Genomic DNA, 18,427 nt, shown 5'->3' on the forward strand with positions numbered 1-18,427 from the left:
TTATAAACAGTTCACTACATTTCCCTCTGCCCATTTATCAGTGTCTGATGAGTGCTCTGTGTCAGCTGTATCGTCATCATGCACTTCAGCTTTTATTGCTGCCCACAACTAACATACAAAAATGACTGCGTCCCCATATCCCCCATTGTCCATGAGAGCCACTTAAATAAGTGGTGATTGCGTCTGCCCATTCTGATCACTATGGCTGCACACAGAGACCTGATCTAAATGAACACTAAGTTTTTATTAACAACAGCTGTATGTATGGATATAGCAGGAAAAAACAAATTATTTACTGAAATTCTCCTAAAATATAAAAAATAGAATGGTTTTTAGAATTACAGCTTTTGACAGTGAGGAAAGGTCAAAATAAAGAACAATAAGCCCCAACTTTCCGTGGCAGTTTTAATTTTCCCCTTAAAAAAGAGTCCATTTTTCTTACAGACATTTAGATGAGATACATGTCAGGTTTCTTTTAAAGTCCTAAACTCATACAACTCCCATGACCACAGATGAGAATTATAAGGAGCAAAAGAATACGTCAACTTAAATACTCAAGGTCATCTTAAATCCTGATGAGTCCCAGGTTTCTGTGACAGAGGAAGAATTTTGCTGGCAAATAGCTGAACTAAAATCCAGGCAAATATGCTTGAAGTCTTCATCTTCTGATTCTTAATTCTCTAACATATAGTGTAAGACTCTTATTCAAATCTAATTATGCAGCAACAAGACCTGAGTGTTTTGTAAAAGTCTGATTAAAAAATTCCTAGAGAAACTTCAATTGCTAATTTTCTGTTCTACTGTCTGTATTTTTCTTTGTTTCATCTGTCTTCTTTTCTTTCCACAGGTTCCCGAGGACAATCCCTAAAAAAACGATTAGTCCTATTGTTCGGTTGGAGGCAAATTTTTCCCAACAATCCTCAGGTCTGTGGATGTCTAGAGTGTAAATCTGTAAAAGAACACAGTGCTGCATTAGTACCAATATGGGCTTTCTGGCATCACAAACACATCATTGGAGAAAGTATCAGCACTCTGCTACATAATTGTAAGCAATGGGAAGCCCTTAATGCACCCCAAACAGTTCCCCAATGTAGACAGATCTACCATATCACGGGGTATCATCTAAGCTGTGTCCTAAAAACTTCCCCATGATGGTGTGTGAATGCTTTGAGAGGCAACCCATGCTATTGTCAGCTCTACTTAGAAAGCTCTTCCTTCTATCAACTGATCTAAAATCTGCTTCCTATAGCTCCTACCCTCCATTTCTAGTTTTATTCTTTAGAAAAATGTTTCTCAACAGGAGAACAAGTCACATTTGGGCAGGACAACTCTATTGTGTAGGGCTGTCTAGTGCGCTGAAAGATATTTAATATACCTGGTCCTCACCTACTAAATGCCTGTAGTGAGCCTTCCCGTTTATTTATAACAAAAAATACCCCCCATCCCCACAAAGAGAAGGGAATCCTAGTAACCAAGATTTGCAGTTGGTGACCTAAGACAATACTCCTGTTCTCCATGGCAGCCCTGCAGCTGTATCAGCAAAGTCTCATGTGCCTGTCTTACTCTTCCCTTGGCTTACGCATCAGCAACCTCCCAAATCTGGTTACTGTGGCCTGCAGCCTTAAAATCATCGTGATTTCCTTTCTTCTCAAGTACTGGAAGGCTATGTCCATCCTAAAATATTGTGTCAGAGACTGGAGAGAGGACCACAAATGTAATTGAGAATATAAAGTGAGTTCCAAATATTTGTTATAACATTTGTGATTGTCCTCATAATTTTTTGCCTTTCTCCACTGATATCCAGGTGCTTAAATAGTGCTCAATCTCCATTACCCTGACCAGACAATCCTGTGGATTATGACCAAAAGAGGATGCTGGGAAATTCTAAGGAAGAAAACAATGAGATCTGAGAATCCTGGAGAATCACTAATTCGTATGTTTTAGCTTTCCTAGTGAGAAAAACAATGAAGGGGATGCAGAATAGGGTTTCCTTTACAGACATCGGATTTTAGTTTCCTTCACTCCATGTTCTGTAAGTTTTGCTTACCCTGAAAAATAACTTGCAATAATCTATATGAAACAGACCATCTAAATATAGGTTCACTAACTTCTGTTCAAAGAAAATAACAGAAAACACTGGTTGTTAATGGACTGTAATTTTGCATCAATCTATTAATTAAAATTAGATTTAGTTCATTCATTTTACACAAGTCAATAAAATAGATTCACAATATCAGCTTGTAGGGGCAAGACTACTGGGGACATATCCTGAAATGACAGTTTCCTATTATCTAGGCAGAATTCTGACATGTTATAATTTCATGACATATCCAGCCTTGGTCTCTATACCAGGGGATCTAAACCTATGACTAATCAGTTTACTAAGCATCAACAGAAGCCCACATTTTAAAGTGAAGTTGTATTGATTAGTTGCTTTCAGAGTAATTCAATTCAACCCACAACCTTCAGACATTGCTGAAATTTTCCAGAATTAATTCCCGAAAAATCAGAGGGGGAAAGATCTACATTTAGTTTTAGATTATCTCTTTAAAATAATATAACTCTTTCATATGGTAAGATGGGGCAGGGGAGGGGGTTTTTCAAGCCAGTTCAAGGCAGTGCAAGAAGTACCTTGGTAAACACAGAGGCTGTTTCATTTAAATATTTATAATTTATAGCAAGGAAGGATGAGGGGGAAAAATAAGGTGGTCAAACCTGGTGAGTCAGATGGGCTGCGACAGCAGCCAGAGCAGTGTAGTAGGGCACGGTCTGACCAGTGTTCACGCCCACCAGGCTCAGCGCCCCCAGCATCGCTACACTGAAGCCACTAAGCCACTGCTTGGTGTTTTCACGAAACCTCAGTGCTGTGGACTTCACGCCAATCAGAGCATCATCTCTCTTGTCCTAACATCAAAAAGTAATAAGAAATTGTCTGTCTTTTACTGACATACCATAAAATTCACCATTTTGAAGTGTACAATTCAGTGATTTTAGTATATTCACAAGGTTGTGCAATCACTGCTACCTAATTCCAGGGGACACTGCCTTTTAAAGAACAGTTATATCCTATATAATAAAAAGCTAATATGCAAATTGTCCCTTTGGGAGTTTGACCAGGGGGCAGGGTGGGCCAGTGGCCGCCCCACCCCCCCCCCCCCCGCCCCTGATCAGGGCCAGGGCTGGCCAGCCAACCTCCTGTGTCCCCTGTCCCCCCCTCACCCCCCGGCTCGATCGGCCCCGATTGGGGCGGGCCGGCTGGACCCCACCAGTGCACGAATTCATGCACTGGGCCTCTAGTATAATCATAAAATACACTATGAGCTGTGAAAAATGAGTAACTCAGAACATGGCATGATCAGTAATGAATGTGCAGCCAAGTCAAAGTTAAATGTTACTGCTAAAATTCTCTTCCAGATCTATTTCTACATGTCACTGTACTTCTTATAACCCTATTGACTTTTAACTATACTTTTACTACATCAAAAGTAAAACTCAACTCAAATTCTTTATAGAGCTCCTCCTTATTAGAGAGTTCTCAAGTCTTAATAATTTCCTTACATTTTAGTTTCAATCTTGTTGAAATCACAAATGTAAAAAAATGCTCACTTACTACACAACATCCATTCATATTTCACTTCTAACTCAATTTACACCTAGCCTTTCCCATCAAATCCTTTCTGTTTAAGGTGTTGATGAAACACTCCCATCTAGCTGGCTGGTTTTCTCTAGCAAACATATTTGCAAGCATTTCCATATGCTGTTATAATTATGGTCCTGTGATATCAGAGGCTGCACGCTGAACTCTGCAGGCACCTGCAGGCAGACAGCTATTTTTGGAGTCCCAAATACAAATAATAATGAGTGTGGGGTTCCAGTAAAAACTGTATATTTAATTATGTGGACTACCAAAGTGTCAATGAGTATATGGTATTTTACTGAAGAAGTTCACCTAATTGGCGTACAACTATCCTAAGCATTGGTCCCAGATCTTATTGCAAAAAGTACAGGCATCTCCTCTAAACTATTAAGTTTCACTTTAGGAAATCAGGCTGATTATAGATCTGGCAACTTTTTCATGATAATACAAATGTGATGAGGGGAAAGGGTTAATGAAAGAAAGCAGGATGAAATCCAGACTAAAATATTAGAAACAAAATTTCAGTAAATCATGACATATTCTTTAAATAAATGATTGAGAACACAGTCATAAAAATACTGAGAAACACTTTCTTCACAGTTCATAAACATAAAAGGAAAATTAAGAACATAAACCCAGAAAATTTTTAAAAAGGTTTTTTTTATTAAACTTATGAAAAGGCAATACAAAAACTATAATATTTATGTCCTTTAAGTAACACCACTCCTAAAAATTTACCTGAAAAGCTCATAGTCATAAAGACATTAGTAATTAAAATAATACTGTTTATAATTGCAGAAACTCAGAAACAAATGGCCAAAATAGACAAATTGTTTTAAAAAATCATGATGTATTACTATCCAGTTTTAAAGTGTCAATGACAAAAATAGGTAAAAATCTAGGAAAACATTTACTACCTATACTAGGTAAAGAAGCTGCCTGGTGCAATGATTAGAGGCATCAACAGAAGGGCAGGAGAGAGTTGTTTGGGTTTGAATCTCAGCTCTGCCATTCACTAACTATGTGACACAAACAAATTACTTCCCAGGCATGTTTCCTCATCTGCAAAATAAGGATAATAAAAGTGCCTTCCTCTCAGATTATTATGAGAGTTAAATTAGTGTTTACAAAGTATTTAAAATAGTGCCTGGAATATAGTAAATGCTATTTAAATTACTGTAAATAAAATAAATGAGTTGATCTCTTTGGTAAATGTACATGCACATGAAATAGACATATTTTGTTGGTACCATGGAAGTGTGAATGATGTTTTTAGAAAAAAATACTTTCCCTTTAGCTTGGTTCTTAAAGTTTTTTTAAAAAAACAAGTAAGCTAAAAAAAATGATGTTGTTTTTTTACCTGATGGGCATAGATAGTATCATATATTAGAGTCCACATGATTCCAGAAAAATAAAGAGGCAGGCAAACAAATGGATCACAGGAGCCCTTGACAGCAGACCATCCAAGCAGTGCTCCCCAATTAAAAGTGAACCCTACAAGGAGTGAAACAGAAAGAGAGGAAAAGTCTAACTGGACTTCCAAATTCCAAAGGGAGGGGTAGGGGCATCAGCTTGTATTAAGTGCTTCTGTGTAAGCTGTTTTCTAATACGTTTCTTTCTTAAATTCTCTCAGCTCTTTGTGGTAGTTATTAGCTACATTTTCTAAAAAAGAAAACAGTTCAGACAGGCGAATAAACAATTAAGATAACATAGCTAAGAGGAAGAATAATATCCCCCTGATACATAGGTTCCATGAGAACATTTATCCTACCTAGTATGGTGCCTGGCACAGTCAATAAATAATAGATGCTGGGGTCTGGACTTAGACCCGAGTTAAAATCCCGTGACCTTCCCATTATCACTCTACTTCCCCTCTAGGTATAGAAAGAAGAGTATAGACAGGAACCCTTGTTTATGCCACAAGCCCTACGCGCTGAGGATTACATGCTGACGACTCCTGAGTCTCTGTGCAGGCCTTCTCAGTCTCCAGACTAGCCACTGGACTGTCTGCAGGACATCTCCACCTGCAAGTCCCTATGGCACCTCTAACTCAATGGGTCCCAAACGTCTTTTCTCAGAAGCCCCTTTTCTCCTTGTCGCCTTTTTCCACTCGGACTCTCTCAGCTGACGCAGAGCCTCCCCTGTGGGCCCGCAGCCCTCGGTGTGCCAGTATGCTACACTGCAATGCTCTCTTCATCACTGTCTCCTGCTCCGACTCCATCAGGACGGTGAATGTGTTTTAGTCACTTTTATTTTCCTAGTACCTGGTGTGATTGCTGGCACAAAGTAAAAGTTAGGAGTTCAATAAATATCTGAAGTAAATATACCAGCTTTCTTAATATTATCTTATAGATAGGAATTGCTTTTCCTCCTTTTACCAAAGGTGTCCCAGATCAGATGAGAATATAATGCCCTATATATATATTTTAAATAAAAAGAAATACATTGAATGAGAGGATCTTAGAAAAAATTAGTATTCCCCCACAACTTTGCAGTCAGCCTCAAATCAATTTCTGGAGTAGCTTTAGGTTCTTTTTTTTTTACGGGGGAGGGGGGGGGATTCAAAGAACTAAAATAGTTTTAGGATTACTCTAGGAATAAAAGACTAGTAGATATTTTTTGCAAAAGATTTTGACTTACCTACCTCCTATCTACCTCTCTTTCTACTAATAAACATTTATTGAATTCCTGTGATGTGTCAAGTGCTATGTGAGATGCTGAGCCATTCAAATGTAATGAATGCTTTATCCTCTAGGCCTTTACAATTTATTCCTGGGGAGACAGAGGAGGCTCTCAATACCTGAAATGAGTGTCTTGTCAGAGGGCTGTGGGAGCCCAGAGGGCTATAACCCACCCCCCCCAACAGAAGTCTAAGGAAAGCTTCACACAAAGGGATCCCTGAGAAGCGGCTGAGCTGTCACACATATAGTGGGGCCTTGACTTACGAGTGTCCTGACTAACGAGTTTTTTTGAGATACGAGCCATCTCTTGGCTGATTTTTTTGCTTTGAGTTGCAAGCTCAAAAAAATTCGGGTTACGAGCCAGCTTCAGATACCCCACCGCTAGTTGGCGCAGTGAACGTCACAGTGATTTGACATACGAGTAATTTGAGTTATGAGCTCTGTCATGGAACGAATTAAACTCGTAAGTCAAGGCCCCACTGTACTTAAACCCCTCTTCTCCTGTTCGGAGTGTTTTCTATTCCAGTCCCCAAAGTCTTCAGGGCAGCTAGATCAACCACCTAATGAGAGAGGTAGGCTCAAGGCAGCTAATGTTTTCCTTCATGACTACCTAGATTTTTAAAAGAGCATTTCAGAAAATTAAATATTCAAGATTTTTAGCCAACAGAAATGGCTAATTGTCCTTCTTTAAAATATGAAAATCTGCCCTGGCTAGTAGGCTCAGTTGGCTGGAGCATCATCCTATGCACCAGAAGGTCGCAGGTTCGATTCCTGGTCAGTGCACATACTTAGGTTGCAGGTTCTATCCCCAGTCAGGGTGCATACGGGAAGCAACCTATCAATGTTTCTCTCTCTCCCCCTTCCTCTCTTTCTTGAAAAAAAAAAAAAAAGAAAAACTATTCTTGTTTTGGAAAATTTCATGACTGACCTGACATCTTATCTGCCATATTGTACATGTATGTATGCATGTATAATATTATATCTAAAAGTATAGTTTGGGGTATCACAGGAAATAGTTATAGTTAATTCAAGCTCACCCAAGACTAACTGAGGCCAGTACGTAATTCTTTTCATTAGTGGATAGGTGATGACAAGAAGTAGGGATGCTGCTCCAAGAGCTATACTGAAATCAAAAAAACCATTAGAAAGATTAACATCACCATCTCTTACAAATCACTAAATAAGATGAGAGTAACACTAATTGGGAAAATAAATTATCTTAAAAATTATATTGTTTGTTATGTAAAATTCTCTTCCTGGACTTTGATACGGATAAAGTATGATTAAAAATATTTTAAGTGTTACAAAATAACCAAAAAATAACAACAGCTAACACATGTAGTGCTTTCATGTATTAGGCACTGCTCTAACTGCTTTACATATATTAACTCATTATAATCATCACCACAACCTTAAGAGGCAGATAGCTTAATTCCACTTGTTGTTTTGCAGATGAGGAAACTAAAGCTCAAAGAGATTAAGTAACCCTAACTGGTTTTGCTCAGTGGATAGAGAGTCGGCCTTCAGACTGAAGGGTCCCAGGTAGATTCCAGTCAAGGGCACATGCCCAGGTTGTGGGCTTGATCCCCAGTAGGGAACATGCAGAAGGCAGCCGATTAATGATTCTCTCTCATCATTGATGTTTCTGTCTCTCTCTCTCCATCTTGCTTCCTCTCTGAAATCAATTTTATATATATATATATGAGAGAGAGAGATTAAGTAATTGTCATACAGCTAGTCAGTAGTAGGGCTAGAATTCAAACTTAACGCAGTTTGACTCAAAGTCCAACTTACCGTATTTGCCAGCGTATAAGACGACTGGGCGTATAAGACGACCCCCTAACATTTCCACTCAAAATACAGAGTTTGTTATATACTCGCCGTATAAGACTACCCCCTCTTCCGCACACCTTCCACACACCAAATAAAAGGTAAAACAATATCAGATTTGATTTTAACATTTTAATTTATATTCAAATGCTTATGACATGCAGGAAAACTGTCACAAGGCTGTATGTAATCAAACATATACATAAAACAGTGCAAGTTTATTACCGGTAAACATACCGGTAATTCACTAAAGAAAACACACTCTATAGACTGGTACCGTAGATGCTTCTCAGGAACACAGGCAAGCAGCCCACAACCTAGAGGGACTGTCAATGATAGAAGAAAGATAACAAATAGAGGTAGAGAGCAAGTGCCGGGCAAGTCCCTAGCAATGGGACCTCACTAGTGCGCAAGTGCGAGCTCTTCAACATTCTAACAGGCACCATGATAGCGCAAAATCGCGAATCTTCAATGCATATGTAAAGAAATATACGGTAACCCGAATTTACCACACTCGCAAAATCGCACACAGCCAACCATACACCCAGTATGGTATCGCGATTCGTGATTTTGCGCTATCATACTGGGTGTATGGTCGGCTGTGTGCGATTTTGCGAGTGTGGTAAAATCGCATAACAGCAAAATCGCATAACAGCCGAGCATACACCCAGCAGCGCTGCTGATGCCTGAACGGTATGTGGAATGAAGTGGGCGGGCATCGGGAGGCCACTATGGCACGGGGCAAGCACTATGGGCAGTCTATCTGAAGTGTACCTGGCGTATAAGACGACCCCCCACTTGGAGGCATATTTTTCAGGGCCAAAAAATCGTCTTATACGCCGGCAAATACGGTATTACCATATGCTACTGCCTCTCTAAATTTTATATTCAAACATTAAGACAGCTAGAAACAGAAGTCCTAACAGAGAATCAGAGTCAAGATATCCCTCCCTCCACATACAATGGGGTGTTATTTCTCTGGAAGAGGATAAGGTCACAAAGCCCCTATGAAAGGATAATAACGTAAGACATTCATTCTTAGGTACCTCAAGGGGCACCTAACACCACCCCTCCAGGAATAATCTTCCAAAGTTTTCATGTGAGTGATGCTAGCAGGGCAACATATATATAATTAAGTCTAGTCTTTATAAAATAGTGTTTGTTTGGTGACCTCTTTTTTCTCTTATTGAAGCACTTTGTAAACAGCCATCTAATGCACTGAAGTTTAATTCTGTCTGTGTTTGAGATACAGAAATGAGTCCTTCCACTTTTTTCATATTATGGATTAGGAACCTAACTCTGGGAAAGACCATTTCCTCTTTTTGCATAATGAGTATAACCACTTCTGCTTCTATCTACTTCAGAGACACTGAATTATAACCACTTCTGCTTCTATTGACTTCAGAGACACTGAAATAAAATAATGCAGAGGTGGGCAAAAGTAGGTTTACAATTGTGAGTACATGGAAGTTTATTCTTGTATTATTATTTATTAATTATTGTAGTATTTCTCGTGTGAACAACTCTAAACCTACTTTTGCTCTCCCTGTATAAATGAGTATATACACACACACGCAGGCATCTAGAAAACCTATAAAGTGTCTTGTGAACCTTAGGAACATGCAGTGTAAGTACTAAAGGTGGTTCGGGATAAATTAAATGCTGATCTCTTACCTTAATTCCTTTGGATGAAAACATACTTGATTTGACAATGCGGTGATTTATTTATACTTGCTAACTTACAGATGCTCAACAGGTAGCCAATAAACAGCTTTATGATAAAGATATTTCAATTTTATTTTACTTCTATTTCCTCCATTTCAAAGGAGAGATTTCATACATGATTATGAAAAACACATTTACTATACCTGTAGTAATTCAGACACAGAAGAACTCCCAGTGCCAGCGTCAGCTGTCCCCCGAGAAAAATGAAGGACTGAAAAGTCGAAATGTCTCCGGCAGCTATTGGGCGGGTTGCTGTTCTTGTAACCTTAGTGCATAAAAATAGATAACTTAGCCTCACACAATGGCTCAATCATTTATTTAAACATTTCATCAAGAGACTGGTCCATGGTAAGCACTTAGGCAGAAATATGAATAAAAGGTGAAATCAACATTGGAAATACTGCCAAGAATCAAATGTTGGTATTTTAAAGTAGCTTTGAAAAGAACAAAAATTTCCCACCACTCATTCTCCTTTCTATTTCCCATCCCCACCCCTAAGCAAACAAAATAAAACAACTTCCCTATCTAGTAATTAACAAGGGTATGTTCAATTTCCATAGAGAAAAGAGGAACAATAATAATATGAATTTTCAGGGGGAAAAATTGCAGCGCATGTTAAATAAGACTAATATTATGTGGGAAGCACGGCAATCAGAAGTCAGAAGTGAAGAAAAAAGACAGATAATCTGGGTTTGAAAGTTGGAGTGTTTTTGCCAGGTTATTTAGGACGGGTCTGTAATCTTATATTAGCTGCACCCAAATATAAAGGGCAAATCCACTGTGAAAGAAGAAAGAGAAATTATGTGAACAAATAATATATATTAACTTGCTCTTTTCTTTCCAAAAGATCATGAATGTGATTATTTTAAATTGAACCACAAATAAAAAACATATTCAAAAATTTCAACATTGCTAAAAGAACTCAGGATCTGAGATCAGAGAGCCCAGCATTTGAATCCAATTCCATCACTTACTGGCTGTATGAATTTTGATAAATTACTTAATCTCTCTTGGGCTTAAGTTAAAGGAAAAACAGAAAGAGGGAGAAGGGAGAGAAGTAATTAATAGCACCTACCTCACAGAGTAAATGCAGTGTTTGAGGCATATAAGTATGCAATAACTGTTAACTATTATTAATATAACATATTTTTATATGATTTATATCAAGGGTTAGCAATTCCAAATCCAGCCTACTGTTTGTTTTTAGATGGACCATGAACTAAGGCTGGTTTTTACCTTTTTAGGTGGTTGAAAATAAATTTTAAAAAAGAGTAATGAATTGTGACAATGGAAATAAGAAATTCAAATTTCAGTGCTCACAAATAGTTTTATTGAGAGAAACATACCCATTTGTTTACATATTGTGCATGATTGCTTTTATGCTCCAACAGAGTAGTTGCAACAGACAGTATGGCCCAGAAAGCCTAAAATATTTACTATCTTATTCTTTACAGAAAAAACTTGCAGAGCCAATTTACAGCATGTTTCACTCTGCAATAAACAGTTTATCAAACTGTAATGACTTGTCTTGGTTAAAGTGCCAGAACTTGTTTTGGGCCCTATGGTTTCAGTTGGAAATAATATTTATGTTCTCTATTTGTTTCAGGATATGATGATTCTCCCAGCAAGTATCTGAGTATTGACAATGTGCCACTATTCTAAGAGCTACATGTGCATCACTTCACTGAATCCTGTTTTAGCCACTCACAAGGTCTTGCCATTTCTAAATTTGAGGAAACTGAAGCAGAGGCTCAGTAACTTTCCAAAGTCACAGGTAACACAGTAACACAGTCAGTCCACTCCCACTGACCACACTAACCGCATGATGACACTGGCCCTTTAGTAGTTATAATTACCTACCTACATTTGAAAGATGAAGGTCAGCACTCAGTGACAAGACTGAAAATTATGTAACACGATGATCAAAACCTGTTGTGTGTGGTTTTTATGAAACCAGAGAGCTCACAGCTGATAAAACCAAATCAATAGAGTACTTCAATGTTTATCGACCTTATGCTGATAAATATATTATTTACATCAATAACCAGATAACCTAATGGCAATTCACTTAAAATCCGGAGCCATAAACATATCCTTAATGATATACAGCCTTTAAGAAACTGTGAAGTAAGCATTACAATGTGGCCAAGTTTTTTAACTCATCCTTTAAAAGAGATGCATGTAACATTTTAAAATCCGTGTTAGCAAAACCACCTCAATAGCTGCAAGACACTCACTTAAGCACTTTGCTGCATGTCAATACAGAATCTGGATTCTTTTAAATCAGAGGAAAATAGCATGGAGAGATGTAGGATACCTAATCAGCTCCCTTTTATCTCGGGGGAAAGCAAAAATGTTCATATTTTCTTCATTTAAAAAATGGAGCCCTAACCTGTTTGGCTCAGTGGATAGATCGTCGGCCTGCGGACTGAAAGGTCCCAGGTTCGATTCCGGTCAAGGGCATGTACCTTGGTTGCAGGCACATCCCCAGTAGGGGGTGTGCAGGAGGCAGCTGATCGATGTTTCTCTCTCATCGATGTTTCTAACTCTCTATCCTTCTCCCTCCTCTCTGTAAAAAAATCAATAAAATATATATTTTTTAAAAAATGGAAAAAGTTGGTTTAAATATATTATTTTTCTATTTCTTTTGTTGTAATTGTAGATTCACATGCAGTTTTTTGAAAAACAAATCTCTTTATTTTAAAAAGTATAGAGATCCCATGTACCCTTATCACGTTCCCCCAAAGATAACATCTTACAAAACTTTCAGTCCAACATCAAAACCATTACATGCTGTAAATTGGTTCTGAAAGTTTTTGGATACTAGCTGCTCTAAACATGGTCAAGAATTATTCTGAAGTGACATATTGCAGATGCCTCATTCATATGGGTATGCAGAATGAAAACTGACCAGGACATGAACCCACAAATCAAATGCATCTCCTGGCACGGATCAAGGCATCTGTGGGGCATTGAGTGGCCATTACTCTGCAGTTCCTGCCACTATCATATTCTCCAGCCACACACAAACCCCATGATTGCAGTTGTCAAGCATAATGTACTTTATCTCACTGCCATGCTGTATCCACTGTTCCCTCTGCCTGGAGTGACTCACCCTGCAGCCCACCCTTTTTTTTGCCATCTTATTGTGACACAGCTCAAAGGTTACTCCCTGAACATTCTCTCTGACCTCCCTTCTCTCTTAGGCCGAGGTAGTAAGTTCACTTGTAGACACCATTCTCATGATAGTGCTGCTGTATTATAGCTGTTAGCCTGGGAGATCAGGAGTGTTGTCTTTCAACCATGCCATCCTAGAAGCTGTCACTGTGTCTCACACACACCAAGTACTCATTAATGTTTTATGAATTAAAAAAATATATTGTCATACTGTTGTATTAAACTAAAAATCATTCTAGGTGTGCCTTTAGGAAAATTCAGACTTATATGAAAGGCAAACTAGAGGTGACTATTCACTTTATATCAGTGTATACATAAGATTATTTACTTTATACAATTCATCATTGGTTTCTTTTACAATGAAAGTTTACTTGACTATTTACTTGAGCATTTAATGATCTTGTGCTTGTTATATCATGGCTGCTAGAATAAAAGGCAAACAGGATGGGCCTTTCCCTTGAGAAAGTAATGATCTGTTAAAAAAACAAGAAATAATTCTATTCATGTGAAAGATTATGCAGAGAAATTAATCCAGATTAATATAATGTATCCAACTTTAATTGAAGTTTTCTCTGGGGTGTTGGGGGAGGAGAGAAGGAGGATTTGTATTTCCTATCCTTTCTATTTCTGTACTGTATGGATTTTTCAGAATAAACATATTATTTTTCTGAGGAGAAAAAAGAATAAAATCAGTTTTTAAAAGAAGTATTACAGCAAATGCTAACAAGGCTGCCTATGTTCATTTAAATTAAGATTTGGTTTACATAGGAATTATTATTGCTCTGACAGATATTACAAAGGAAGGGATGACAGTTCTTTGACAGAAAAGGTTCGAACAGATTTTTCTTTTAGAGAAAAGGTTCGGAAAGATTTTTCACTTCACTCCTAACATCTTTACCCTAGCCTTCTAAATCCTAATTCATTTTTTAAAAATGAAGTACACACCTTGTCTCCATGGCCGCTCTTGTGCTAAGAAAGGACATATACTGCACTTGTAATACCAGCTATTCATTCAACTGGTATCAGCACTTCTTACGCTGATTTCAGTGAGGACACTAAATGATCCTGTTGCTTTATGTGCCATTCAAAACTGATGCCACCGTGTTACTCTGCAGATTTTAGAGACGGCTCTCTGTTCCTTTCGAGGACAAAACTACCTTTTTATCGTAGTCCCGGTCCCACATGTCATTAATAGTACAGCCTGCTCCACGCATCAGAACAGCTCCAGTGCCAAAGAGGGATAACATGTACCAATCCGGAAAACTGCCCGGTTCTGCCGCCAACCCAATGCTCCAGGTACATGGCAGATACAACAGCCATGTTCCTAAGCAAAAATAAAAAGATAAACAAGGTACAAATTCAAGTTGGTTAATTGTTTTCATTTTTTTAAACACCACATCCCAAAGTAAAAAGCACAAACTCAAAAACATGACAAAACTGGGACAATAGCCCTGGCTGGTGTGGCTCAGTTGGTTGGGGCATCCAAAAGGTTGCTGGTCTAATTTCTGGTCAGTGCACATGCCCTGGTTGTCGGCTTGATCCCCAGTGGGGTGTGTGCAATAGATGGTATGCTCTCACATAGATGTTTCTCTCGCTCTCCTCTCCCTTCTCTCTGAAAATCAATAAAAACTTTTTAAAAAATAGAGGAGGGATATAATTTGCAACTTATATCATAAAGGACTATTCAGAAAGAAATACAAATGGCTCTTATACATATGAAAAGATAATGAACTTTGAGAAATATATATTCAAATTACATTGATGTAACATTTTTCACCCATCAGAATGGCAAAACCCAAAGTGTGATAATATACCTGGAGAGTCAAATACTCTCATGTATTACTGATGAGGTTACAAAATGGCCAACCCTTATGGACAACCTGAAAATTTTTAATATGTGTGTGTATATACATGCACACACACATATAAAACAAATACATACATTTGAATGTTAGTATGTTCATAGACCATGTCAGGAAGGGTATATTAGAAACTTGTCTTTGGGGAGGGAACTGGTTGGCTGAGAGACTTAGTTTTCACTCTACACTTTTGTACCTTCAGAATTTTGTATCATATGCATGCATTACCAGCAACCCTTTGGTACACAGGACAGTGCCCAACCAACTGATCCACACTGGCCAGGGTTGGAATTTTCTATTTGATATTTTCAGACCACAGTTGACCATGGATAACTGAAACTGCAGAAAGTTAAACCATAAATAAGGGGTTATATGAATAAGAGATTTTACACATGAACTTTAATAATTATCTTACTTTCAAAAGAAAGTCTTTTAACAAATGTTTAGATATGTACTTTGAAGACAAATTGAGCTTTCCTTCCATATTTAGCAATATAAGAGAAACAAGACATGTGATTAAAGAAAGATCAGATCCTGCCAGCTGGCGTGGCTCAGGGGTTGAGGGTACACCTATGAACTAGGAGGTCATGGTTTGATTCCCAGTCAGGGCACATGCCCGGTTGTGGTCTCGATCCCCAGTAGGGGCCTGGGGGAGGCAGCCGATCAATGATTCTCTCTCAATGTTGATGTTTCTATCTCTCTCTCCCTTACTCTCTAAAATCAATAAAAATACATTTTTTTAAAAGAGCCTTTACAGAAATGATCAAATGATAGAGTCCTTATAATCGTGTTTAAGCTTCATTAAGTTTTATTCGTTTGCAAATCTTTATAAAGCATGTATTTCGTGCCAGGGCTATGCTAGGAACTGGAAATACAATGGTGACTGAGAGCTGGTTTCTGCCTTTTCACAGCTTATAAATCAGATTCTTTATTTCTCTTTACACTGTAAACGGTTACTTAGAAGTATTGCACTTAGAAGATTACTAAGCCTGGCTGGTGTGCTCAGGGGGTTGAGCATACACCTATGAACTAGGAGGTCACGGTTTGATTCCCAGTCAGGGCACATGCCCAGTTGTGGTCTCGATCCCCAGTAGGGGCCTGGGGGAGGCAGCCGATCAATGATTTTCTCTCATTGTTGATGTTTCTATCTCTCTCTCCCTTACACTCTACAATCAATAAAAATACATTTTTTTTTAAAAAAAGAGCCTATACAGAAATGATCAAATGATAGTCCTTATAATCGTGTTTAAGCTTCATTAAGTTTTATTCGTTTGCAAATCTTTATAAAGCATGTATTTCGTGCCAGGGCTATGCTAGGAACTGGAAATACAATGGTGACTGAGAGCTGGTTTCTGCCTTTTCACAGCTTATAAATCCAAAGGAAGAAACACAGTTAAACAATCATAAAACAGAACAATTCAACAACAGGGCAAGCACAGGGTCCTACAAAGGCATAAAACAGCGCCACCCAAGTTAACTGGGGAGAGAATAGGGAGAACTCAGAGAGGCTTTTCCAAAAGGGGCTTAAACTCACACAGCAGAAAAGGCAAGCAAAGCCTAAAGTGAGAAATGGCCAGTCCAGAAGTGAATAACGATAGCTACTGTGGAGGAGGAATAAAGTTTCCTCTACTCTTCCAGGTTCTCTTGGCTAGTCTAATAATTAAATCTACATGGGACAGATTAACAAGAGAAAATAACCAAATTTAATTACATACGTATATACAGGAACTCCACATACATGAAAGAGTCAGAGACTCCCACATACATGAGAGGTTCAGAGACAGATGGTAAAATGAAGTATATATGCCATCCTGAGCTAAGGAATGAGGTAAGAGCTCTGGGGCTTTCAAAAGAACTCTAGAAGGGGTTAATTCACAGATTGATGAGAAGAGCAGATGTTCAGTAGTTAGATGTTTGCCCTGCCCTCTAAATAGGTCATAAAAAGTTATTCTTGTTTTATTACAGACAAGGCCCTCAATTTAAAATTTAAGGGAAAGGTAAAAGCTTCTCTGGACCTTGCGAAGTCTCGATTACCTTCAGCTTAAAATACTGTAATCCCCATACCACTCTTTCTGAGCCCCCCACTAACCTTTACTGAATGTTCGTGAAATGCCCGGCAGTGTTCTAAATGCTTTATATGTAGCCCTACCTGGTTAGGCTCATTGGCTAGAGCATCGGCCTGCAGACTAAAGAGCCCCAGGTTTGATTCCAGTCAAGGGCACATGCCCAAGTTTCGGGCTCAATTCCCAGTAGGGGACCTGCAGGAGGCAGCCAATCAATGATTCTCTCTCATCATTGACGTTCTATCTCTCTCTACTTCTTCCTTCCTCTCTGAAATCAATAAAAACACATTTAAAAAAATGATTTATATGTATAAACTCACTTAATCCTCAAAAATATAAAATATGCACTATTATAATTATTCCTATTTTACATACGAGGCAACAGATGTGCAGAGGTTAAAACAATGGGATTAACATCTTCCTTATAACTCCAAGAGACAGAGGAGTAGCTACCTGATCTTGCCCAAATAGGAAAGAAAAACCACAGGCATTATTTTCCTGGTGCAATTAGAACTGAAGGTTCCACTTAAAAAAAAAAAGGTTCCTATAATGAAGGAGAAAGTCAGACCTCCTGTTTCATGTCTGCCACTAGTAAGTGAAATGACACTGGATACTACAGTATATTAAACTTCAAGGTCCATTCTTTGTCATCTATAATGAGAGTAAAGATATCTACCTTTCAGCATTGTTATGAGAAGACGATATTGGTGATGAAAACCCAAACAATATTACAAAATAAATAGTGCTTACTATGTGCCAGGTGCTGTCATATAATACTTGATTCTCACAACAAACCTATGACCTAGGTACTATTTTTATTATACCCAGGTACATTTCAGAAAAAAAAATGTTTACTGTAGAAAAAGGAAAACCTCTCTGGGAGGTTAAATAAAATGATCAAGTTTTGGAAATTGTTATGAGAAGATGATATTGGTGATGAAAACACAAACAATATTACAAAATATATAGTGCTTACTATGTGCCAGGTGCTGTCATAAAGTACTTGATTCTCACAACAAACCTATGAGCTAGGTACTATTTTTATTATACCCTGGTACATTTCAGAAAAAAAATATTTACTGTAGAAAAAGGAAAACCTGTCTGGGAGGTTAAATAAAATGATCAAGTTTTGGCAGGCGATGGAAATACAAAAGAGCCTAATGGAGTCTAACAAGAGTCATTCACGAATTACACCTTATCTTTAAGACAACATAATCACCCATAAATGCAGTAAAAAATTACACCACCAATTTAATTGGAAGAGTGCCACCTGCTGAAACCTCCTGAAATAACATAGTTTGTGACCCATTTGAAAGAAGTTTTAATCCATTCTGAAAAACAATAAAACACATTTTGATTTATGAAGAGTAACAAGATTAAGCTTCAACAAAGTAAAACAATGAACATAAAATTACCCCACAAAAGAATTTCAATAAAGAAATATCAAACCTGGAA

General features: G+C 38.0%; 1 protein-coding gene across 1 annotated transcript; it reads right to left on the bottom strand.

The window, feature by feature from the left end:
• Nucleotides 1–225: 225 nt before the first annotated feature.
• On the bottom strand, nt 226–17,097 carry COQ2 (coenzyme Q2 4-hydroxybenzoate polyprenyltransferase). Its single transcript, XM_006778219.2, has 7 exons — nt 17,059–17,097; nt 14,208–14,374; nt 10,017–10,138; nt 7,356–7,441; nt 4,998–5,131; nt 2,716–2,904; nt 226–949 (listed from the first exon to the last, which is right to left on the bottom strand). Exons 2-7 carry the CDS (start codon nt 14,295–14,297, stop codon nt 785–787), a joined length of 786 nt encoding a protein of 261 aa, XP_006778282.1. The 5' UTR covers nt 14,298–14,374; nt 17,059–17,097; the 3' UTR covers nt 226–784.
• Nucleotides 17,098–18,427: the final 1,330 nt, after the last annotated feature.

Source organism: Myotis davidii, unplaced genomic scaffold, assembly GCF_000327345.1.
Source record: "Myotis davidii unplaced genomic scaffold, ASM32734v1 scaffold449, whole genome shotgun sequence".
NCBI lineage: Eukaryota > Metazoa > Chordata > Mammalia > Chiroptera > Vespertilionidae > Myotis > Myotis davidii.

What these genes read in the sequence shown, in the direction of transcription:
- COQ2 (XM_006778219.2), bottom strand. Translation starts at nt 14,297, where the DNA reads ATGTTATCCCTCTTTGGCACTGGAGCTGTTCTGATGCGTGGAGCAGGC. An exon ending in ACCGGGACTACGATAAAAAG is followed by an intron (nt 10,139 to 14,207) that starts GTAGTTTTGTCC and finishes TTATGCACTAAG; the next exon opens with GTTACAAGAACAGCAACCCG. An exon ending in CAGCCCATCTGACTCACCAG is followed by an intron (nt 950 to 2,715) that starts GTTTGACCACCT and finishes GTTCTTTTACAG; the next exon opens with ATTTACACTCTAGACATCCA.